The 26,538-nt window shown below is 40.2% G+C and overlaps 1 protein-coding gene across 10 annotated transcripts in view; it reads right to left on the minus strand.

Annotated features, from left to right (window-relative positions):
- Positions 1–3,569: 3,569 nt before the first annotated feature.
- pald1a (phosphatase domain containing paladin 1a) overlaps positions 3,570–26,538 on the minus strand; it is a 48,130-nt gene continuing 25,161 nt past the window's right edge. For all 10 annotated transcript variants that reach the window (XM_069691881.1, XM_069691877.1, XM_069691879.1 and 7 more), the window contains exons 19-20: positions 15,055–15,210; positions 3,570–6,484 (exon numbers count right to left, since the gene is read on the minus strand). In XM_069691881.1, the coding sequence (XP_069547982.1) occupies positions 6,335–6,484; positions 15,055–15,210 (306 nt within the window). In that variant the 3' untranslated portion in view covers positions 3,570–6,334. The remainder of the gene's footprint in view (positions 6,485–15,054; positions 15,211–26,538) is intronic.

Raw genomic sequence — 26,538 nt, forward strand, 5'->3', positions numbered from 1 at the left:
TGATCATCATGTCGTTTAATGCATAATGCACAATAAACAGCCAAATAGTAAACAGTAAATTTACATATCTTTACATATCCTAAAAATATAGTGTGCAAGAGTGTGTTGACACTTCTTTTTTTTTTTTTTTTAAAGTCAAGCATATCACTTGCTAGATGAGTAATATCAGATTTAAGAACATATTTTCCATATCTGCAAAATGCAATTCTAGTATCAGTAAAGAATACATTGCATTCTCTGATTTAATGACCTCCTGCTGTTTGTATCTAAAATGTCATAATCTGGGCTAATCCTGCAGATGTCACTGTGAGCATATGTTCCATTTGCAAAAAGGGAACAAATCTAGCGCCATCATTAGAGGATTAGGATGTGTGAAAACTGTACAGTAGATTTCATCAGTGGAATGACAGCCTGTTAAAACTTTGGAGGACTGCTCAGGCAAAACCGGGATTTTTTTTTGGCCCATGGCTCACCCTGCTGGAGTCCAGACTTAGTCAGACATGACCACGCTAAGACTGAACCAACAACTGTGGAATCTTTCTCAAAAGGAAGAGAAGGGGGTTGGGCTGAAATGAGTTTTCTCTTCCAGGTAGTTTTGGAGAAAAAAGGTGTCTAGACTGGACATTCTTTTCCCTGTGCAGTTCCTCAACTGTGTCTGGGCCCCAGATAAGAACGTGGTGCTTATATAGTCTCACTCTGTGGCTAATTAGCTCAACGCTCCCAGGACGGTCAATGTAGAGCAGGTGTGGATTTTGAGCAGTCATCCCCCCCCAAGGCAGCAGTGAGAGGATTGGATGGTGATCCAGAGTTGTGCATTAATAAGCAATGGAAACTAACCGCAGCATTAAGAGATGGAAACCATTAACTGCCTTGTGAGAAGTTTTATGCTGTTTTTCCATCCACACTGTTTGGACATTTGTTTTTTTTTTCATGTGTGTCCAAAAGCCAGGATGACATTCCACAATATAGCATAGTATTCAATTAGAAGCCTTGTTTTTTCCCCTCTGAAATGAATAGCTCCACTCACAGTCTGTGGTTAAATCCACACACCAGAACAATTTTCTACTACAGAACACTCTGTCCTTCACAACAGGAATGGAAGAGCAAAACTTTAGCACACTTTTGTCCCAAACCAAATCCAACTCTCGAGTATTTTAATTATAGTACACGGATATTCATGAGAAAGATTGCCCTTCTCAGAAATGCAATTTATCGAACTATAAACACTCCACAGAGTCTAAAATGTACTTAAAATCTGAATCAGACATGCTTAATAGAAGCTGGTCCAGTTTGTGCGGGTGGAGCTGCAAAGAATCAAGCTCCTTCCACTGTGTTTCCAGCAGTGGGAAGAAGTTACAGCACACAGTGTGGAACTGTGGATGCCTTAGTGTGTGCTGTAATGTGGTCTAGCCATGCCAGCGTGCTGAGAAAATATGTGACTTTTCATCTCTGAGATGCAGGGAGATGCAAAGCAGCTGCTAGTCTGCCCGGCAGCTTGGGGGAAGAGCAGCGTCTGCAGCGTGTGGACGGAGGAAACTGGGACAGAAAAGGTTTAAAATGAGCCGATAAAACAGATGAGTTTCACTTGACCTTGCTTAAGAAAATTGGATTAGTCTGGGAGTCTTTTCTACACGTGCAGCTCCAGCAGTGCTCCTATATGTGTCCCTATATTTGCGTCAAAGTTTGTCTGTCCCATTAGTTTTCAGCTCATCTCCGAGAGATTTGAAGAAACAGTTTTCAATTCAATGTGGTGAGAAGTTAAAGGAATAGGAGTTAACACTCTTACATAGCACTTTGGTCAAACCTGTGAAGCATCTTCTAATCTGACGCACCAATCCTCAATTCAACATACTTTGTGGCTCCACTTAAGGACTGTGGACTGTTGTTAAGCTGCATAACAAGATAACAATCTCTAATATATTTAAATATGAACCTTTATCCACTTAATCAGTGGCTCTTGTTCAATCGGATATATTCCAACAGATCACACAGGGGTAGAAATGAGCATTGAGAAGAACTTTATCTTTTCAACCTGTATTTTTTTTTATTCTGCCAGCAGAGACTTTTCATTACCTTGCTCAGTGGGATGTGTAATACCTGGTCTATCAGGGATTGTATATTATTGCTTGTGGCAAGTGAGGGCCGAGACGTGTGTTTGCCAGTGGAGATTTAAGAGCATCCTTTCAAAGATCTTTAACGTCTTGTGAACATGTATCAAATCCCTGACAGGGCAGGGAGCTCACTTGAGTTTCTGAGGTGTTTGTAATTCTGCCTTTATTCACACAAGAACAATCAAAGAGGATGGCGATGCACCCATGCACCCCTTACAACAGCACCATGCCTCCTGTCCTGAGCAGCTCTCTCATCTGCAGCGGGAAGCTTTTCACATGAAGTTCATTACATCCCCTCTCGCTGCTCACCTCTCAATGCTGCTCTTTGTCCGCCGTAATCTCTGGATCCTTCAGAACCACTAGCTTGAGTTTCACATTGGGGAGTATCTCAATGAGTTTGGAAAGGATTTCAAAGGCGAGGGGCCGCTATATCATCCAAGCATGGTCCTCATGTCCTGGGCTTATCTTGACCTGGAGTCAAGTTGGCCACATGCTGCAACTGAATAGCCCTTCTCCACATCCGCATGTTGTTTTAACCAATTTGTCTCTGTTGGTATAGAGAAATTCAGAAAACAGACACAGTGCCCGATGGAAGCGTAATGGCAAATGTACCCAATAAATTGCAGTGCCTCTAAGAAAGAGGGATAAATGAGCTCATAAAGTAAGATGATGTAAAAGAGAAGCAAGTGTAACAAACTATAAAGAAAGTGTTTCAATCTGGACCACTTGGTTTCCATTTACAATAATCCAGGATAGGCTGTGGTGTGATAAAATCCTAACAACTTCCGTGCTCCCAAAGATAAGCCTGCTATGCACTTACAAGACGGGAAGTGATCTGGGATATCAGCCTTTCAAAGCAGGCCAGCGAAGCCAAGTGCGCTTCACTGATGTGCCGGCCGGTGGCTTTTAATCCTCACACAACCCTCCATTCTTGAGAGTGACCATATTTTTTTTTTTTTTTTTTAATTAAGACTTTACCTGTCCACATCAAAAGGCAACTCAGATTAGTCTTTTGATCTGCCTAAGCTCTTTATTACTGTGTATGGAATATGTTAAGATTTCATCCCAACAATGAATCATCTGTTTTCTGTAAATGTATGCTGCTCGATGCTCATAACCTGCTCCGCTCTCCGAGGTTGGCACCGGCACAAGACAAAGAGGCCGCGCGGATATACGAGAGGGCTCTTTGCGGTGCATATCTGGAGCAAAAGATGATGCCGAGATAAGGAGGAGAATAGAAAGGAAGCCGAGGAGGGAAGAGACAATCGTTTGGCTCCATCGCAGAATCGGAAACTTCAATAAAACAGCACAGCAAAGAGAGTTGTGCGCAAAATATGTATGGGTCAGAAAATCCTCCCACACACCAAATCCAAATCCTTGACACAGATGGCTCGGTTTTATTTTTCTCTTCGTAAAAAGCAACAGTGAAATGATACCAAAAACAGACAGGCAGTTAAATCTATTTTAATTATTTATTTTAGCCTCCAAAAAAGAAATAGACGGCACATAAAGTGAATAAAAGCTAACACATTGCTTCTATGTAAAAAAAAAAAGATATTAAGAGCATCGCTAAGACATTAGGGTGTTATTACCACCTGCACATGTGCGTGCTTGTATTATGCAATCTCACGAGGATGAAATTCAGTCAAACATAAAAAATATTTTTCAATATTCAGTCCATTTTCAATCATCGTAATCCTTTTGCTCACTTAAGAGCATCAAAACATTTGGACCCTGTATAATTGATCCAGACTGACAGAAAGGAACAAACAGGAATGAGAGGCATCTGGAGGGAGGGTTTTTCTTATTTTTCTGGCTTATCTTTCTGGTTTTAAGGCAGGATTCATAGTTAAAGCACATTTTAAGTTAAAACTTACTTTGCAACTAAATATATGTTAGCAAATTAAAGAGCAACAATATACTCGAAATGTTAGGACCTCAAACAAATACTGTACAGTCAAGTTATTTGACAAACGTAGGCACGCTTAACAATGATTATGTGTTCAGGGAAAACATTGCTGTAATTATCGCCCTGTTTGAATGACAATGCAATTATATCTTCTTATTCCGAAGTGTGAATCATGCAGCTTTTGTTTCCTTCCCCTGATGTCACCAACATGAGGTGCAGTTATGTAAGGGTATATTTAACCCTCATCAATTGATACCAATTGGTTTTTGTTCCAAGTTCTACATACAAGTGTTTGCAGGCATTGCTGATTTGAACTATATATGTTTACAGTCAAAGGTATAATTTGACTCCCGCTGACAGACTGGTGACGTTACAGAAAGTGTTTACTGGCATGGGGTCATGAAATCTGTGCCAGCCACTCATAAAAAAATGGAAAAACTTCACTTGTTTTAAATCAAAATCTGTGCACAGCTCTTTGGGAGCATGACTCTGCAGCTCCCTACTCATGTCTGCTTGAAGCTAACAGCTACATCAGCTGCTACTACACTCAAATTGTAGCACGAACTTTCAGCGAGGCGAGTGGCATTGTTTGAAAGTCAGATCAGGTGAAACCTGGCACCTACGTTTCTGACTATTAAATAGGGGGTTATAATCACGCATCTGTCACAAATGTATGGGCTAGTAGGGACCTGCTGAACCTGCTGGTAGGTTCAGGAGGCTGTCATCACCCATTTATGTCACAGCTCCAAACTTCAGACTGGGCAAACTGCAACTTGTAGTAGACAAGTTGCTTTGCAAGTTACATTTATTGCAACCTCTAGTGGCCGTAATAATTATTACAGGAGTTAAGGAGAAAATAAGGTTATGTAATATAAAGAGTGACAAAGTCCACGTAGGGATGAGGTCAGGTGTGGCTGGATGGTTCCCACACAGGTTTTTCACTCAGGCGACCGCTGTTCCTGTCCCGTGGGAAAACAAAAGTTTGAACTTAAATGTATCATTTAAGTTAATTAATGTACGTAATTTGCGCAATTTACATCACAGAACTTCCGCAAATGACATACTTTGTTTCGCCAAAACCATGATCTTATTGTAAATGTAACCAAATTAGTTTTGATGCCTAAATGCAGCAAAACTGTGACTGTGTTGCAGGGTTAGCAACGTTTATTATTGTTACCATGACAACACAGGTCCAGTACGCCTGCAGCTGCTACTGTCCAACGGTCATAAATAACAGCCTACTGAACCGAGCCTACTAGTTGGTTCAGTGGGCCTCAACTCGCCCATACGTTTGGGACACAAGTGTGATGATAACCGCCAATTCAATAATGTACGTGCAGAATAGACATTATAAAATGTCTCTGGGTTGGTGACGTTGCTTCCTTAACGTGATGTGATGATTTAGGAGGAATTTAAAATAATTGCAGTAAAAAACAAAAAATTTTAAGCATTGGTGCAATGCTGCTTAAAAATGGCAAATGCAAAGACACATAAACAGCTTCAAAGTACAATGTAACAGAACAATTCCTGACATGTTAGTACCTGTATCATGTAATTAAATGTAAAAAATAAACAGGTACAACGGAGGGACACATTACTGCCGTTACGCTGCAGCAAAAGAAACTCTGACCAACAGCATCTCGCGCGACACTCCTCTCAAAATCATCCACTCGGATGAATTTTTGAAGAAAAAAAAAAAAATCAAGGACACATTAACATTTAAATAACAACAGCTTTCATATGTACACGGGGACTTTTCTCAAAAAAAACCTTGAGTTAACAAATGGGCAGCCGCTAAGCTGAGAAGAAAAGGTCACGACTCGAGAAAAATATCAGGTCACACAACAGCAAATAGTTGTGACATGCAAATTGTTGGCTGACAACACAGTGGAATTTGCTTCTTTCCTCCATAACATTTAACTCTTGTTGTGCTCCAACAGAAGTTTTAAAAGGCTCTCAAGTGAGGACATTTTTCTTTTAAACCATCAACTGAAAAAACTTATTATTAGTACTTCTGTATCTACCGTTGATTAAAAAAAAAAAAAAAAAAAAAAAAAAGGGCAAGGAAAAGGCACAAACCTCAACTTCTAATACAGAAGCAACATTTTGCTAAAGCGTAATAATAAAACAGCTACAAAATGTTAACATTGCCAGTGAGTATGAAGAAAAAGAAAGAAGCAGTAACACAAACAACAGATGACATGAAAATATACATAATACAGGGTTAAATATAGAAGGCATAATAATGTTACTGTAAATGTCTTTCATTCTGAAAAGCACAGTACTGTTTTGGTGCGCTCACACTGATCCTCTCTCAGATGAACTCCCCTCGGAAAGGAAGTGACTGAATGTTTTGCTGTTGCCAGCGACAGCGCAGCCTGGCCAGCGGCGTGTCCTTCGGGTTTTCAAACTCAGAGAAGCCCAGCTGGTTGAGGATGTCATAAACTCCGGCTCGGGCAGCCACCTACCACAGAAACACACAAAATGTTAATGAACAGGCAACACAGCCAGCCAGGCATTTCTTTTTATTTGTCCATCATGACCACACAAACACACCGACTGTCACTTTTTTTTTTTTTTTTTTTTTTGGAGGGAAAGCATGTTATCTGGCAGTTTTCTACATGTGCAGCTGTTAAATTGGAACAATAGGCATCTACTGCGGTTTTGGAAACAACAGGAAGTGGTCGAACTAGAATTCAGAGGTTTCGCTTCAGTAAAAATATCAACACCATGAAGTAAAAATGATTCAAACACTGAAAAAAAAGTTGTGTCAACTGTTCACAGTACTTTTGGTTTGTAATGTCCTTATTTGCCTTAGAGGGAGCTTTTAAAAGCCTGAAAAAATAACTGATGATGTCATAGTTACATCATCAGGTCAAGCGTTTGTTTTGGCAACTGATTGACGCGACCCACATCACATGGTAGTCAATGCAGAGTTGCCAGTTGAAGTTTCAAAATTAACCTATAGTCTACACCCATTAAGATGCAATGACTGAAAACAATCCTCAGTGGAGTTCGGTCAGACCGCAGACTGTTTATAAAAGTGAACGTAGCTTCCGGTTCAGAAAAAAAGGGTCAGTGCAAAGTACGTTAAACTGCAATACTAACGAGGGCCACTAGGGGTTGGCTCCGAAAAAGTTCTGGCTCCATAGACTCCCATTAAACTTCTCTCATATAATACAAAGTCAATACATTTTTTCCACAAATCATTATGGTGTCTTTTTATAGACTCCCTCCTTCTTATTAGTTTTCTGGTGATCATCCTGAAAATAACCCCATCATTAATTAGATATTAGGCCTCAAAAAGCGCTGTATTTGGGGTGTGTCTCCAAAAATAGCAAGATGGCAACAGCCATAATCCGAACTCAAGGTTTCATAACGGCCGTTCACAAACCAGTGGGTGATGTCATGGTTGGTCGCTGCTCGGGTCAGACCCATGTATTCACGCAGTGAGTGTTGTACTGGTAATACCAGGCTAGAATCTCAGAAACTGTTGAGTCTTCTGGTGTGGAAATGATTCACTTTTAATTTCTTCCTGATTATTATACAATCAGTGAAAATGATATCATCCTCACTCCAGGACATTCATATGAACGGTTTCTGAGCTGCCATTTGCACTGATTGAACCTGATGACGAATGTGCCTCAGCATGTTGCTCCTACTACACAACATTCATGAGCCATTTAAGGAGCAGCTGTGGCTCAGTAGACAAAGGAGGTTGTCTATTAATCACAGGGACGGTGGGTCAATCCCCGTCTCTTCCTGTCCATATGTTGAAGTATCCTGACACTAAACCCCTGTTTCTCTAAATGGTTAGCAAGAAAGCCACTGGCCTCACTGCCACCAGTGTGTGAATAAATTGGTAAATCAAAAGCACCTTTGTGAAATATTTTGGATAAAAGCATTACGTTAGAAAAAAAAAAAAAAAAAAAAAAAAAAGATTCCATTTGAAGGAAATTTGAATGATTTCATAGTAAAATGTTTACCACTGATTATTCCTGATTATTGCTAGTAAACTTGAAGTACCAACTACCTCTCTAAGGTAAAGTAATGGAGCAGCCTTGTAATACCACCATGGAAACAATGTAAGTACCTCTGTTTTTCTGTCTCTGAATCGCCACTGAATGAATTAGGACAGAGAGGAAGATGGAGAGATTTGCCTCAAGAGAGTTCAGTGTTCGTGTTAAGCAGCAGGTCACGCTGACTCTTGGTCTGCTCTGGCTGTCAAACACCATAGGACTGATGGGAAACACCATGGACAACCAGAAACATCTGTCCATAAAGCCAAACAATACAAACAAATACAAAAAAAGAAAAAGAAAAGAGCTGTCACCAACTTCCCAGCAAAAACTTTTGAATACCCAATTAGAAGTGCCACAGCTTGTCCAGTTTACTCTGCATGAGAGGCTTCAATTCTCTGTGCTGGACTGCAACATTGAACCACTACATATTTTTTTTTTTTTTTTTTTTAAAGAGTATACAGTATAATCAACTATGGAAGTCAAATCATGAGAAAGAGTCTCTCAAATGCATTTATTTCTATTGAACCATGTATCGATTTTCACATCACAGTCTCTTTGAATGCTTGTGTGCCCCACAAATGGGCTGAAATCTTTTTGAGTTATCTCTAGCTGGTGCTTCAACCGAGTCCTGTATCGATGCCAAGCTGAGGATATATAATGTGCAGGTCTGTAAGATGTTCAGGAAATGACTCAGTGGAGGTAACGTGGCCTAAAACACTTTGCCAAGTTAACCTCTCTCCTCTCTCCAGAGTTTGCAGCCTCCTCGTCTGCCTTAGGAGAGGAAGAAATGTATAAAGACCGGGGTGAATGAGGGCATCACTTGTGGGATTCATTCGTTGCACTTTCATACTTTACAAAAACGAAAAATATGATTGTGGTTATATTCTTGAGGCTGTGAGGTAATCCTGTAAATGCTGCTCAGAATACTTTTTAAAAATGCGCTGTCAGGTTAAAGGCTGAGGAAGACATACTGGAACAATGAACAGGAATATTAGTATCAAGCTATCCCTTTCACTAACAATGATTATAGCTTTGCTGGCCAGCTTTGTGCAGAAATAAACACAGGCACCGCAGAGTGTGGTCTGGATTATCTACTTGCTGACCGTGCAAAATCGAATCTTACAATAGATATCATGTAACATTAAACTTTTGCTTTGTACAGTCGACACTAGCTCGAACTTTAAAACCTCTACACGGTCTTCTAAGTTGTCTCACGATGAAGAAATGATCATGCAGCTTCTACTGTCCTGTCTTAATGCAGCATTTTATGAAAAAAAAATACATGCAATCATGTATCTTTCAGTACATCCATGTTTGTGTTTGATGGTGCTGTTCAAGCCCTGAGGTGGGAACAAATGACTTCGTGCAGCGGAACCATTAGTCAGTGTGAGTGTGACTCCCAGGAGAAGCTATGGGTAACCTGACTCATCCTCTCCAAAGCCCGGCTGTCTAAATAGAGGGGGTGTGAAAAATCGTGTTAAACAGACCCAAAAGATGATGATGGGGATGGAGAATAACTCCATGCAATCTCTGTGGAGCCAGAGCGGAGGGTGTTGACATCCTGTTGACTTTATTTTCCTCCAACACTGTTCAAGAGACACCCCATAAAATAAAAAAAAATAAAAAATCGATCCTTTGTGTATCCACTGAGGCAGTTTGCGCCGTCACAGTGGATGCCAGCTGCAGTCGAGTGGGATTCACAGATGTTAAAAGCAGAATGGAAGTTTGGATTTCAATGCTGACCGGGCAAAAAAACAAAACAAGTATCTAAAGAAGTTTCTCACAAGACTACAAAATTAACTTCAACTCCAAACCAGAAAGAGTATTTACCTCTTTGGATCAATGACTCTAAATCCTACTATTCTGCCTCTTTGCAGTCCTGCCCTCTGAAGTCAGCCTTTCAAAATTTAAAGCGAGAAATGTTTTGAACATGCAAACCATCTGGGTCCACAGTGAAAGTGATTATGCTGCAAAAAGGATCTTTGACATGTTTGTATGGATGTTTTGAGAAACTCTGACAACTCATTTTCAGTTAGATATTCCTTTCAACCCTCTGAACCCATAGTGAACTTTTTCCACAGTAACCACCACCAACCACATGCACACAAAGCTTCTTTTTTTTTTTTTTTTGCAGATGAGTACGCCAAGTGTGGGACAGTTAGCTTACTGTCTCCATAAAATTTAACTTACAGTCGACATGCATTTTAGCAGCTCTGGGAGGGTGTAATTAGAAACAGAAGTGCTTTGAGATAGGGCTGGGTGATATAATTTAAAAGCAATGTCATGATTTATTGTAACAATCATTTTTCAAATGGTAAATGGACTTTAACAACTTTTCTAACATAACAGACAAGAAGCTTCCCAATTTTTCCCTATAATTAAAAGTAAACATTTTATAAATATATATACAACCCCTAGTGGCCCTCGGTGGTATTGCAGCTTAAGGCTTTTCCTCATCGGCCTCATTTTCTGATTCTGAAGCTACATCCACTTCTATATATAGTCTACGGTTCAGACCCCTGGTCTGCATTTGCTGAAACAAAAAATAAAAATACATGACCGTTTCACATCTCTTGTTACTTAGAATTACCTAAAATGATTAAATACTGCAGGCCTTTGCATTTCCTAACAATGGTACCTACGAAGTAGGATAGGGTTTGCTAATGCTACTTTATACGCTAAAACTATATAATGGACTGCTGAATAATTTGAAAGATGATCCTACTGTTTTTGTTCCATTTTGACCGGTTATAAAAGAAGCTAAAAATCAATTTGTTACAATTTCTGCATGTAAAATTAAAATGGAAATCTTGCAACATCTACATTTCTCATTGCTTCCCTGGGGGCTGCTGTGCTGAAAATAATAGCTGAAGAGAAATGAATGTGGCACAGCTCAAGATTACATCTGCATCTCTTTGAAAAACAAAGTCATGAACAAACGAAAACAGATCTGATCTTTGGGGCTGAATCGCAGCATCCCACTCTCTTTGTTGACCTTAAATGGCCTTGAAGACGTTGCTATGTGGTGACAAGCTTCCTGGGTGACAGTGAGCAGGGCTGTTGAATAGATATCTTTCATGCTGCGCTGAAGAGATCACAAACGCCAATACTCATTAGGTGGCTGGAGCGGTGGAGGGAAGGGAGGGGGGGGGGGGCAGGGCAGCGTCGGAGGCGCTGGTCTTTCCCACAGTCGGCTATCTCAAAGGCTGCACATACCAGGCCGCTGCAGAGGGACAGGGAGGCCTCTGTGCCACACATCAAAACAGCTGGAGTGACTGATAGGGTACCTCTCCTGCAGGCATCTGTGGTATGCACTGTACACAAGTCCTGCCATTGTGTAAAGGCCCGCGTTTTGGATTAGCAAACATGTATTTCAATTCCGATAACTCCTGTGATGTTTTCTGCTCTGATCTCACTACATGGACATGAGGCAACATGGGCTAATGACGCTCGGGACAATATTTGTCCAGTGTGCATACAATGTGGTTGTAAGAGCTATTTATTTCTGTGAAATTTTTTTAGGGGACTTTTAGATGTTTTGATTCTTATCCATAATGCTTCACCTTCAGGGAAGCATCTCCTTGGTCAAATTCATTCTGCATCATGACAACAACCTCAAACGTGCAGCCATGGAGGGTGCATAAAGAATCATCTTCAACCACAAGGACAAAGAATCCAGAAACAGATGGTATGACCTCCACAGATGCTTAGAACAGCCTATTTGCCAAGTGTACCCGGAATAATTGGTGTCATTTTTGAAAGCATCCTCAGCCTGCATTGAAACAACACGTAACACTTGCTTCAGTTCAAAGTGAATTGTATGTACACAGAGGCATAAAGGCCAAAAATATCCCGAGACTCCATATCAGCTGGAACAGGCTGCTGTCCTGCATGACTGAGAACACCGTGGCCCTGCTTTTACTGGCCGTAGTAATCAAATTAGTCCACACACATACACACATGCATACAGCAGGACAGACTGTAAGGCTCAGAGCTGGCAGGTTGTGTAACCATGGCTTCAAAAGCAGGACCACTGATGGCGCTGACTCCCGAACGCAGCCCCTGGCGACACGGTTTGTCATTAACGATCCTGCCACGGTCACTGGTGATTGGCTAATGATTGTGCCCTGGGGCTGTTTGGGTCAGATTGGTTGGACCATTGCCAGATTCTGCTGCAACTGGGCCAGTAAACAAACCGCAATACTGATGGTGGTGGAGGAATTCATCAGGGTTATTACTTTTCTGCACAATATTTGCTGTTTGACTGTTTTTCAGAAACAAATATTTTTGATTAAGTGATCTTTGAACAGAGGACACAGGGCAAAAAAAAGATTACTTCTTTCACAGCTGCAGCTGACATCTGACATCTTTGTTGTCCTTTCTATGAATCTCTCTTTGGATCAGAAATCAATCAGACTGAAATTATCTTTCAGATGACACCTAATCGTACCCTTGTCGGCAAAGAGAACGGTTTCAACAGCAACCGTCTCCCCTCAGAGTCGAAGTGGTTCGGCTCAATATCAAACGTTTTATATGTACAGTGTAACAAAGGGACATGGCTGTAATAAGTGACAGAATTGACTGTAATTGCAATTAAGGCGGCATCTTTCTCTGGGTTACACGTAGCGTGTGACGGGTGAGCAGTGGGAGGTGCAGTGCAAAAAGACCACAGCTCAATCAAACAAATCTAAACATTTTCTTTGGTGCATTTGCAATTTCTCCATGCACCTGAAACTTGACCAGAAAGTGAACATCAAAGTTTGTGTCAAATTTTTGGGGAACACAAAGAAGTAGCAGGGAAACCCAGTCTGGCGAGTATGGGTGTTGGGCAGCAACGACTGTGCTGTAGCGGATGTGAAACTTTCACTTGGTGTGTGCTGTGAGAGGGCACGTCGTCATGTCGGAGAACCCAAGTGTCACCACGCCACAGTTCATGTTGTTCGCACCGAATATTTTCCCTCAGACGCATCAGAACATCTTGTCACCTTGTATTTTGAAACTGATAAAGGAAGTTTGTATAAATGTGTAACACAGTAACTTTAATCGTGCAAATCATTGAGTTGAAAGCACACAATTGCTTTGAGTTGTTAAACAGCAATTTCTTGAACACAGCGGAGAGTATAGATTGTATACAGCCTGTATTCACACAAGGAGACTGTGTGAATACAGTCGAACACAAGAAAGAAAAGTAATACAGATATTTAAAGTGAAAGCTTTTTTTTTTTTTTTTTTTTAAATGGTGTGAATTTTGTATGGGGAAAAAAGCTTTAGCACAAACAATGATTTTTAATAACCTTTTCACGCTTAATGGTTTAATAGCCTTTTCACACTTGACAGTTTCTAGTATGGCTACTGTAAGTAAAACTGCTCCCATGCAGAGCTCAGACCAGATGTTGTTGTTCACAGGTATACATTTTTAGTAGGAAGAGAGGAAGACTAAAAGCAGCAAAAACAAAGAGATACCTTAAGTATATGATTAAATAAATTGATGACTTTTTGTTATAATGATTTAATGTGTTTTTCTATTGCCTGCTTTCAGAGTGTGCCTGTCCTCTTTGAGCATTCCTGTATTTTCTCATGGCATAACTGGGCCATTAGAGTCACCCTGATGCACCACATATATTTGCTATTCATAACAGGAAGAATATGCCTCAATTGACCGCGCATATTTCTGTGACAATTGTTTTCACAGCTATTGTTCCAGTCTATTTTGGAATTCTGCGTTTTTTCTTTGAGTTAAATCCACCTCTATAAGGACAAAGAAGGACAAGTTTTTCATTGAGCGATTTCCAAAACATCCCAGGACCCCTTGGGCGTGTTTCTCCAGACCGTCTGCTCGCAAATAAGAATAGAAACTGGCTGTGAAGTTGCAGGCTGAAGTCCACAAATGAGAAAGGCTTGTTTGGAATCTCCATTTGCCATAAATAGAGTGTCTGAGACTTGTGATAAAATCAATCAAACGAATAAAGTTCTTTCCTGTGGTTTCTGTGGTTAAAAAAAATCTGCTTCCTTAATTTAGAAAATCTTTGCAGTAAACTCCGAGATTGTGCTGAGCACACTGCAAAGCTGGCATAAAAACAAGACGGCTAATACCTTTAATTAAAACCAAATGCATAATAATGTAAATGAAACCATATAATGCATATTCACAGCATGTAATAATATTTAAAATTCCTTCTGTGGGCTGCGGCATTAAATGATCACAGTGAAATGTGTTTTTGTCAACCTGCCAAACTGCTTACGTTTTTACCGCCATGTGATTTTAACATATTGCAACATACATTTTAATTGCAGTGTGTGCTTGAGCGAGTGTGTGTTGTGTACCACTTACAGACTACTCATTTGTTTGGAATGCACATAAATTCTCCACTTTACTGTACGGGCGCAGCTGGCCAAACGATTAATAATATGAAGTTCAGCGTGAGAAGAACGAGGTCCCAATAGAACCAGAACTAGCTTTTAAATTCCTGGAGGAAAACCCAAATGAAACTCAGTTCATGCACATTGTGAGCTCGTTACCAGAGGGTAGAAAAGAAAAAAGAAAAAAACTGTTGCTCATTTGCTTCTTTCTGCTTTTTGTCTGCCAAGCATGAGTAAATAAAGGTGAGAACAGCTCCAGTATCAAAGACCACCAGCAGACCTTTTCACCCTTCTCCGCTGTCTGAAGGCACCGCATGACTTATTCAATACAGCACACATCCAGCATTCATGTGGTGAGGCTGGCAGGGCTTTTCTGATATTTTTCTATCGAGCTTGATATCAAACAACGCCTCTTCTGTTAAACTACTTATTGATTTGCTTATTTTGTTTCTTTGTCCACCTTATTTATATATAAAAAAATTAAAAAAAAAACCTACTTTTTCTGTCGTTAATTTATTAGCTCTGGTGTCACAAGAAGCAATTCAACTGCATTGACAATATATGAAATGCTTCTCTATTTAAGTCTGTGAGACCGATTAGAGAAGAGTAGAGAAGAGTAGAGAACGGTGGAAGCAGGGAAGAGATCCTTTACCTGTTCCATCCAGAGAGTGAAGGAACGCTGCCACGAGTCCTTCTTCTCTAGATGCAGGTAAGTGTTGTAGAGGATGAGGTAAATGTAGCGCTCCAGGTACTGCAGGCTCTTCAGCAGCAGCTGCTGGCACTCCTTCTCTGTCTTACCGCTTTTGATCTAAAAAATAAAAAAAAAAAAAAAAAAAAAGAGGTAAACGAAAGTCTATTGGTTTATAAAGTAGGCATAGGACATTGTTTAATTGCCGTCTGTGTGTACGCTGTGTTCACATAATGTTGAGATTTCTTGACATTTGACCTGCCTTGACGGAGGCACACTGTCTAAATGTCTTTACCTCTGCTCAACATTGGAGATCATTGAATGCTCTCAACTTCAAATTTATGCGTTTGCGTTGAGCATGTCACATCAAAATTGAACATTTTGCAGATAAACAAACATTTATATAAATTATATAAATCTAACTGAAATAATAATAATTTTAAAATTAAAAAAAAAAAAACAGGTCCAGCATAACGAAGGTAATGACAAGAACAGTTTGAGTGATTCATTGTTGAACTTTTTTCAGGTTACATCACAATATCCTTCCTGCACTGTTTCTCCTATACTCCCCCATCTCAATGACAGCCTGCACGAACATTATTTCCGCACAGTGCCAACACAACATTGTTTATCTTCGTCTCCCTCAGGCCATCAGCTCCACCAACAGACACTGCATGTCCTCTAAAGCGCAAGCACAGCAGCTAATACAATTTGTGAGGTTTACATCAGCAGCTTTGACTAATCTGATTACAATTCACACCCACACACAAAATCCAAGATGGAACAACCATGTTACCAAAAATGTCCTGCTATTTCTTTTTTAGGAAAGTTTTAAAAAGCAAATAACCACAGTAAATTAGTCCATAAATAGAAAAAGTAAAAAGCTGTCGGTTTCCATTATTCTCATGCCAAAACCAATGGAGACAAGGGAATAGCGAACTTTCTGAAAAATTAATTTAGCATCTAAAACATGTAACATCCTCTTTGGATCTAATGGAATAAACATCAGTCTTGTTGAGTAGTTTAAATCTTTGACATTTAAACTATATGGATTATCAAAGTTTATCTGAGCAGAAACAGCGAGCTCCATGCTTCTGTCGCGACAAATTCAAGCTGTGTGATATGGCTGATAAACTAGCTCCACAGGCACATCATCCTCCTTCTATCATATCCGTTCATCTTGTCTCCACTTTTATCTCCTGAAGAAACCCTTTTTTTAGACGGCAGTTGTGACATTTGGTGACAGTTTTGAACCAAATTCGTTCCAAACAAAGAATATCACCCACAGTACCACCTACTATTCACAATAACTGTTTACTTCCCGTGCTTCATCAGACTGTTTAACTCCACCGTTTCAAAATAAACACTATAGTTAAATGGATAGTCTTGTGATAATTAGTTGCAAAACTATCGGTCAGCAATGCTAAAACAGTGCAATTATCAAAAGTACGACCTGCTCCTGTAATTCCCTTGACTACTATTCAACAGACAAGATAATAGTACTTTCACAGAACCACAGAGCAAAAAATATCTTCAAGCCACAAGTGAATTAGTGTGGCTTCAGCTAATCCTCTCCTAAAACCCTTGAGGCAATTGTCAAATAAATACATCAAAAACAAGAAACCTTACAGTTAAAGACAGGCATGACAAGCAAATAGTGTTTTGCTTCATTGCTACGTTCTGCATTACATAGCACTCCTCGCAAAGTAAGGTTAATAATTGGTTGGTCTTCGATTACAGGGTGAGCGCAGCACCGAGGTGAATGCAGACACAGTTTCATCAGCGCGTCAACTCGGTGTCAAGATGTTTTCCCTTTTTTTTGTCTCTCCCCCCCCCCTGAATGCTTACAGCTTTGAGCACTTCCAGGCACAAAGTGTCAGGGCCTGCCATCCATCTGTGTGGCGGACTGAGAGGTGTGTACTGGATTGGATAACATGTCAGTTGGGGTTAAGAGAAAGCAACTGCGGGTACAAGGTGTCGTATAGCTCAATGAGCTGTCAGCAGTTTCTCAGACACTTTCTCACAGCAAATTGTTCTGCATTATAATAAGAATTCTGACTGCTGGTAGTTGTTTTTAGATTGAAGAAACAAAGTTAAAGGGTTATCTGCCCACAGTTTGCAGCAAAGGCATTTTGGGAGCCTCACAGAATAATGAAAGTTTACAAAGTAGGTGGGCTAGGACTCGGGGTATTTTGAAATGTGCACTGTGCACCATAATACAATCATTTCAGAGTTGAATGACGCAGCAGAGAGAGAGGTGGGATGAATGGGGTTTCCTGTCCATTCCCAAACAGCTGCGGTTGGATCCCAGTTTTCCAAGCCTCTGCTGCAGTGGAAGAGAAACTACACCTAGGCAAATAATAGACAGGCTGTCTGTTGTCTATCAACTTTCTCAAGGCACAGAGGAAGAAAGATAGAAAACACACACCGCACCTTTTCTGATCTCCTTATCGAAGGTCAAACTGACTACAGTGTCAGGGCAGGTGAACACTGGTGAACCCGATCACCTTGTGCACCCTGCACCCCCAGGGGGCTTCCAGCATTTCATCTCTTATAGCCTGAAAAAACTAAGTGCCAAAGCCTGGCAGCTATCACTGCACCAGCTGCCGAGCTCACACACCCTAACACACATATACACACACACACACACACACACACACACACACACACACACACACACACACACACACACACACACACACGCACACACACACACACGCACACACACGCACACGCACTTGAGAGAGATCAGTTTGCAAAGATTACATAATTCACACCTCCACAATCTCCTGAACTCTACTTCTGCGGCTGCCAGACTTCTGTCTGTCTACATAGCCTGGGCCACATGTGTGGTCGAGCGGCCTCTTGTGCGCTTTCAGAAATTCCTGCAGAAAACAATGTTGGGGAAGATGTGGTGAAGAAAAGAGAGTAAATCTCTTCCATTCCATTTAAAGGAGACGGCTTTGAAAGCTTTGGATTTTTGTACATACAATTTTTTTTGTTCCACGTCTCTGGATTTTTCTTTAAACCATTTCTTTATTGCTTTATTGAGATGAAAATCAAAGAGTTGTGGTTCATGTCATTTTCTATCTTTTCAAGATAAAGATGAAAAGTTTCTACTGAGCTGCTGAAATAGAAGGTAGGGGGAAAAAAAGTGAAAAATAACGCAGCCTCTCATCTCGCCTGGCCTTTAAGAACAAAGGAGGTGACCGTACAGTCCTGGCTCACCATCAAAGGTGAAAGCTATGATTCAGGCAGCCTCTGAGGTGCGATAATTAACATCCTCAGCTCTCCTCAGCCTGGAGGTCAAAAGCAAGGCTGACCAAACACATACCATTGTTGAGAGAGTCCAAGAACGCGAGTTGGCTGAGCAGACCTCTGAGCAAGGACAATGTGAAAGTGAGAAAAGTGGTGAAGAAATGTTATCACTGCACAAACTCTCGTTGACAGCAGAGACAGCTTTCTGTTAAAAAAAAAAAACAACAACAACAACGTATCTACCTCTCTTCAATGCAAGCCCTGCAGATTAGAAATGTTTTTTCAGTTTATGTGATGTTAATTTTTAGAGTTGGGAAGGTTGTGAAAACGTACAATATGCAGGATACTGTGTCAGTAAACCAACATACATCAACCTGCTTATTTTCTTGCATATCATCGTTGGCCTATGGCAAATCAAACTGGCCTGCAAATATCCAAACAATGTTTTTGCCAGAGCAACTTTCATTCCTGGGGTGTGAAATTTAAATTTATATGAAAGAATAGTTCAACAACAAGTAGTTAAGATTGATACCGTGCTTGTATCCATCTTCCCAATATGAAGCTGGAGCCCAGCCAGTGACAGTTAGCTCTTCCGTAGCTGATGCTACACCCTTTCAGTAAATTTCATGAAAATCAGTCAGGTAGTTTTTCTGCTGACAAACAGGCAAACGAACAAACGCCATCGAAAACGTAACCACCTCGGCAGAGATAATGATGCATTTCCTTGTTACTTGACTTATTTGTATTGCTTAATACACATTTTTATTAATTGTAAGTAAGTGATGAGGAAAAAAAAACCTGAAAAAGAGACATAAAAAAGAAAAAGAGGGAAGGAGACATAGAGATGCTTCTTTAAATACACATTATTCAGGAAAAAAAAAATACTGTACATGACAGCATGGGGGTGTGCTCTCATTAGACTCACCCAAGTCCAGCCGCGAATCATCTATTACCACATCTAAATGAGCTGTAAACTCGCATTCAAAATACCGTAAGACAAAAAAAATGTCATTAAACCTCAAAACTAAAGTGGAAACGTAGCTAATGAGGACAGACGCTCTGCTTCGAAAACGTAACACTGCCACATTCAGTCACATTTTAGGATGAGAAGTCTCAAAGTGGCAAATTGTTTGTATAACAGAATCTGACATAAAAAAATTTTAAAAAAAAGAAAAGAAAAAGTATCATGACACTCAGACTCGTAAAAGTGGATTAAGTGGTTCATAAAAATAATCCCTGCATTAGAGTGCATATTTATTTGAGTCACATCAATATGGAACTAATCAGACTCATGATGAAGTGAACTTCATCGGATTTAAGCTTCATTTTTTTCCTCCCTTGTTAACTTGATCCTTTTTGATAGCACAAGTGCTGCAGGCAGCTTCACTTCTATGCAACAGTCTCTTTCCATGAAACTAAACTGATTTTTTTTTTTTGGCATTGTACAAAGACAAATGTACTTTGCAGAAAAGAAAAAAAATACGCTTGATACGTGTTTGTGTAAGATTTAATACAGCCCCTGTAAACTGAATTTAAAAAAAAACAGAGGTTGAAACAAACACGTCAGACTGGGTTCAGACAGAAGTTCTCAATAATCCCCGGATAAGCGTCGCAGCCTGCAGGTGTAGGTGTATTAAAGATAAACACCACCCACTTATGAATTATACTGGCTGACCTGTGTGCATTGCTCGTGTAAACAGGGATAGCGTGTGTCAAAAAGTTTGGTATAAAAGAGTTCCACATGTTGAGCAACTCCATGTTCTTTATAAAGGGTTGACAGGGCTCACTGAGTGTTTGAAACTCGAACATCTCGGTCAAGGTCTAGATTCCATAACTGCAAAGACGAGGCAAAAACGATGAGTTCTAATTACACTTTAAATGGCGTGATGACTATTGATTTATCACACCACTGTCAGTCTGACATACCTGACATTTAGTTCCCCAGGGTGTTTGAAGGCATTTGTAATTTCAGTCCATCTCTCGTACACAGGCCAGTTTGAAATATTGCATATTAATGTCTCAAAATAAAAAAAGGCCGTGACAGAAACAAAAGGCAGTTTCAAAAAGATTTGCACTGCCAAGACTGGAGGGTTGGACATGTCACTAGATTGCATATCTCACTGCGAGAGCCCAATTACAGCCCTGAACACACTGAAATAACCACTTAGCCATAAGCATAGAAGTAGTGCTGCCGGAGCGCACTGGTCCAACACAGCGGCATTTATTTCTCCAAGTGAGGAAATAAAATGTTCTTGTTTGTCTCAGTGCAGTGAGAAAAAAAAAAGAGAGCCATTAAACCAAATTGACATTTAAGGTATATTGATTGATTCATGACCAAGTCGAAGTCTTGTTTGGATCAGCAACCCTTAGCCTTGTTGAAGTTAAAGCATTACGATTAATACAAACTCAACACTTCCTGTATCACTTTATAATTAAAAAGCCCTCCGTCTTGTCAGATTTCAGTCAAAACACGTTCCTGCTATTACACTTTGTTCTGAGTCTTGTAAACGTTGCAGGATTATATTGTTGAATTAAATAAATTAAAGCTAATAACCTACGTTGGCTACATTATTGACTATTATACGGTTTATCATATTATAGCCTCAACAGTGCTTACCCAACCTAAGTCACAACTTAACAGTGCACACACCTGTGTGTGTACGCATTACTGGTGCATTCCGGTGCTTCAACAAATAGCACTACACCCCTGGCCATCAGCCTCTGTAGTACTATAGCTAGAATGGTCCATTGTCCGTAGTTTTTGCGGTGTGTCTGGCACCACAGGCTCTAATCTACTCCCCCTGGCAGCCTTTTAAGCCATCTGAGCATGTTGAATCAGAGGCGGAGGCAGTAATTAAAGAGAGGTGAATTAATACATGAATGAAGAAAACAAAGACACCCACTGGTTTAAAAACAGTATGCTAGTTTGTGGTCTTTCCTCAAAGGTTGGGGCACTTTGTTTTTTGTTTCTGGTTTCCAACTACATATGAAATAAAATTAAAAAATTTTAACTCGTGTTGCCATGACTGCATGTAAAAATAAAACGGTTAAGCAACACACAATGACACTGGTGTATAATTGATCTTTGTTTGAGTTGTGTTTGTGACTAGAAGATGTTGTCGATTGAGAGTCAAGGACAAAAACAAACAAAACAAAAACTTCTGACTGTGTAAAGGCCAGAAAAAGTCAGAAAAAGTGTTGCTTTTTCAGTAAACAATGATAAAAGAGAAAATGTTGAGCCTTGCGGATTTGTACTTTAAATGAAAAAAAAAGAAAAAAAAGTCAAGTATATATTTTAATTAAAGTAATCCTACTGGTATTTCTCAACAATCACTGATACCTCATCCATAAGGAAAAGTGATATGGACCTATTGGAGGGAGCACAAAGTTGAATCCCTGTATGCCAGACAAGTGTTGAGGGTCAGCCTTCCTGTGAGCTCATGTGGGTGAAGACTGAACTGAAATGCATATAATGGGGAGGTCCGTCTGTTTGACATATGGTGCCAATTACCAGCTGATGGGGTTGCAGAGGTAAAAAGGCCAATCCATATTGGCCCTTCCCACACCGGCTTGCACAAACAGCCATTCATCAGATTCTACAAGAACGCCTCTCACCCAAATCCTAAACCAAACTTCAACTTGTCTAGAGTGGACAGGCAGCCTACACATGGCTCCTTGACTCAATATACTGACATCTCAAAGTCAAGTATACATGCTGATTTTCAGGGAGGTTCATTAAGTGGACCCAAATCAGGGCCTGAGAGCAATTTAACTGAAGTAGTTGCCAAAGAGTTTATAACTGAAATGAAACCGGGACAGCGTACTGAATATTTAGCCTTAACAGTGCTTTAAGAGGAAACTTCAATGTTTTCTTGGCATTTATACTGTCATTTAATCATAGAAGTAGATACAGACAGGAAATACAGGGAGAGAGTAGGGGGATGACATGCAACCCAGGTCCAGCTGGCCAGGAGTTGAACCGTGGATGTTGCCGTTATGTGGAATGCACCATAACCATTAGGCTACGTGGGTGCCCAAAACGAGACTGCTTGTTCATATGGACACACAAGTGCAAAAACACAGTAACACGTATACATAAAATGCATTGCGAAAGGCTCTCATTCTCACTAAGATGCATTACTCTGGCCTTTCCTTGGATGCCGCTACGTCGTGACTTTACGTCTAAGATTTTATCAGTCAGCTGTGTGAGTACAGCATCGACTGTCTAAGCAAGTAAAAAAAATTGTTAAATTGCACGTTTTAAAGCTACTGAAGCTTAACCTGATTTGGCATTTGCCTTTAGCAAGTTATAATATTTTGATATTAACTTAATATACAAACTATTAATAAACGAATTATATTAAACTAGAATTACCTCCATTGGTTTTATGCAAGTGGATTCTAAACATGATACACACAATAAAAAGATTCGATGAAACATTCACCAGGTTTCTTCCATTTTGATTGAGAAACCCCTTGACATAAATATGTCTTTTATAAAATGCTCTCGTCTTTCATGCATCTTCAAATGGACAAAATTTTCAGTATTTTGCACATTAATGGGGATTGTTGGGTTTCTCTTAATAAGGCTGTAAGGTTCTATTGTAAAGACTTTACCATCTAAACTACCCTGAGATGACTTGGGATTTGGCTCCATTAATAAATTGAACTGAATTTAAATTAATTATCTCAAATTTTTTTTATCAGACTTAGTTGAATCCCAGAATTTACTTGTAAAGGAAAAGTAAGCGAAGAGAGAGTAAACATCACTCTTTTTTGTTTTTACTTCTTTAAAATCGTGCGCTATAATTGAATTGTGCTTCTGTCTATCTTTCACTAGAAAAATGAAATATACAGTACAACCCATATCCCATCCCAATGTGTTCAAACATCAGATGCTTGAATGTGTGCAAGTATATGAGCATATTACTTATATAGTCCTCCAGGTTACAGCAACATAACTAGCAAAAGTATGTTGGGTTTTTTTGCATGCACGGAAATTTTTCTGGCCATCCACCCACCCACCCAGTCTGCTGCCTGCCAGGTTGGCCAGTAGCAAAGCAATCAAAGTTATACATCATCTGGCTTCAAGTTGCAGAACTGATCTTTATGGATGAAGATGGTGCCCAAAACTCCTTTTTTAAAGGAGCAGAGAAGCAGTGGAGCAGCCAGTGGGAGGAGGAGACCAGGATGCCTTTATGTTAATGGTTTCTACAGATTCCAATCCTCTGTCTTTTTCCAGTCGCTCAGTCACACCAGGCTGATTAAATCATGAAGTCGAGGTTGAGGTGAATGTTAGGGGGCAAGCGGTGTCAATCGGCTGTATATAGATACAGCAGATCCAACTAGCCAAGCGCTTGAAAACTACTCACAAGCCTTGCGTTAAAATAAATATTTAACAGGTAGAGTCACATTGAAGTTTGGCTATCTTGAAGAAAATTTTACTTTCTTAATTGTTGTTGTTCTGAATTTGTACCCTCATGGTTGAAATGCACTTATTGTAAGTCGCTTTGGATAAAAACGTCAGCTAAATGAAATGCAATATAATATAATTTAGATGAAACAATGAAACAACACAGAAATACACCTTAAAATGTACCAGGAACATGGAGAACTAAAGAAGGAATGGTGTCAATAAATGGTCAACAGGGTTTTGATCTAAAAAAGCCAATTTCTGAGACAAATAAACAAGCAGAAATACATGGCATGTCTGGTCAGCAGAGATTAGAAAAGCCACAGAAGGAGACAGGGCTCATCAATTTAGCCTACACAGAGACTGGAATATCTGCCCACATTAACCGCACGCATTATGGTACATTCTGTACGTGCACATGCCTGGCAACACGGCACATGGAGACTCCCACAATGAATCAATCATTTACCGAGCTATCAAAATATCTTGCGCATGCAAACCCAACACGAAGGCATGAAAATGGTATGTCACTGAGCAACAACTAATCAGACTTTTATAATTTCCAAACCCAATGGAGTTCTAAACAAATTTGTACTCTCGACAACAAATTACTTTCTGTATCGATGCTGGTGGGTAATGAGGACCAAATGTATTGTGGTGTACTTGATGGTAGACATTGTGTGTGTGTGTGTGTGTGTGTGTGTGTGTGTGTGTGTGTGTGTGTGTGTGTGTGTGTGTGTGTGTGTGTGTGTGTGTGTGTGTGTGTGTGTGTGTGTGTGTGTGTGTGTGTGTGTGTGTGTGTGTGTGTGTGTGTGTGCGTGCGTGTACAGCAAAGTAGCTATGAAGGCAATGTTGTTTGGTGACCACACAACAGTGTGGTAAAACACTTTGGTCCAGTGGGAGATTTTTGAATAACTATGAATGTATTCCCATGAAACCTAGTAGAGATATTCATAGATCCCAGTGGGAAAGACCAGTGGGTGATTCTTCTTAGTGCCACCAACAGGTCAAAATGTCCACACTGTCATTCTAAACTAATCACCAAATAGCCACCAGAACAGCTTGAAGCCAAGTCTGACATGTACTAAGAGGGCCTCCAAAGTGATCATATTTTTAATTTACACTGGCAATGACATATTTTTGGCAACTTGGGTTATATAAAAACGCAACACTGAAATACAGTATTGTTATGGAAATACAACAGCGATTTCAATTTTTATTTTTATTTTTAGCTACATATAATTTGCATACAACAGAGAGCATCACTCCTCCTGTTCTGCAACCTGCCTGGAGCTCTGGTGGCCTGATAAGATCTTACACCTTCCAATAGCTGCTATAAGTTCAGGTGGAACTCCCAAGTTTTTTTTCAGCACAGAATTTAACTGGATTGAAGTTTATTTGTATTCAGATTAATATGGTTTTGCAAAGGTTGGCCGGAACAAGAGCTACTGTTCGCTGATTTGTGTTGGCTACCAGTTAGCTACCTAAGTCTCTTGTCTTGATGTTGTTTCCCCCCTATGAGTTTAAGGCCATTGTTATTGCTACAAGATCTTAAATGTTCTAATGCTAAATATTTGGCAGCCTCTCACTCCAGTACAGCAGCAGAGTGCACTACAGTTGCATAAGCTGCAGGATCGGCAAGCACAAAGTGGGCTACTGAAAAACCAGCATACCGCTATTAGGCTAATAGAAAGTAAACTTTAGTTTTATGTACAGTTTTATGTAGAAGTGGAGTGAATTATATACATCTCATCCATTTTTGTGCCAATCTTTCTTCTGGCTCTGACACAGAAGACACTGTGCCTATTCTTAATCCTACCAATAAAGCCGTGATTGGCTCGACTGTTTTTCCAACCAGGGAGACCGCTGCCAATGAACACAAGACCAGATGTATTTGAAAATCAGAGATGTGGGCGGCAAATCTGATGTCTGGCAACTCTGGTACCACCCTCGTGCAAATGTTAAAATTGTTTGCCATGTTATTCATATGGCTCTTAAAACAAGTTGAGAATATAATGATTTGTACATGCCAGAAAACAAAATCATTCAAGACGGAAGCTGTTGGTGTGGGTACAGACTTTCAATCAATATATTTCTTTATATTCAGTCCCATGAAATGCCAGTGAAACGGTGAGTGATAGAAACAGCAATCCATGGATTTATCCACCGGAAGAGTTTAGAGTTTAAATGCCATCATTTGTAAAACGTTTCTCAATATGAAAATCGCTTCCAAGAATGAAACAAGGCAAAAAGAAGCCACACTGTTCATGATTGTGAGCTCTCTGTCAGAATGAAGGATCTCTTCGACAGGCAATGTCTGAATTGTTGGCTCGATGGGAGCAGTTATGGCATCGTTAACGCGGGAATCATCTGTTGCACAACTGTCCTCACGTATGAAACACGGCTTCCCCACTGGGGCATTGTGAAAGTGTAATTCCAGGAGCAGCTCAACCCAGTCACGTCTTCTGCATATCCCACATGGTTGGCATTTCAGTCACTTCACCATTGAGATTGTGTTCCTGATTTGTTCAGTGCCTGTGCTGTAGCTAGCTAGTGTGAAAGCTTAGACAAAAAGGTGGACCTTTTTCTGGTAAATTGATTAGGGACTTAGCAGGACCTGACAGACACCATGACCTCAGCTACTGGGAGCATGCTTCAACACTCTTGCATGGCTTTGGAGGCAGTTATTCCTGGTCTTTTGGCCTGGGGCAATGACAGGTTTAGTGTGTGGGGGGAGGAAACGGCAACCCTTCCATAGAGTGCCCAGCCAGGTCTGA

Source organism: Brachyistius frenatus, unplaced genomic scaffold (assembly GCF_029030835.1).
Source record: "Brachyistius frenatus isolate BFR_SWC_R1_liver_20210118 unplaced genomic scaffold, ASM2903083v1 Contig_11, whole genome shotgun sequence".
Taxonomy (NCBI): domain Eukaryota; kingdom Metazoa; phylum Chordata; class Actinopteri; family Embiotocidae; genus Brachyistius; species Brachyistius frenatus.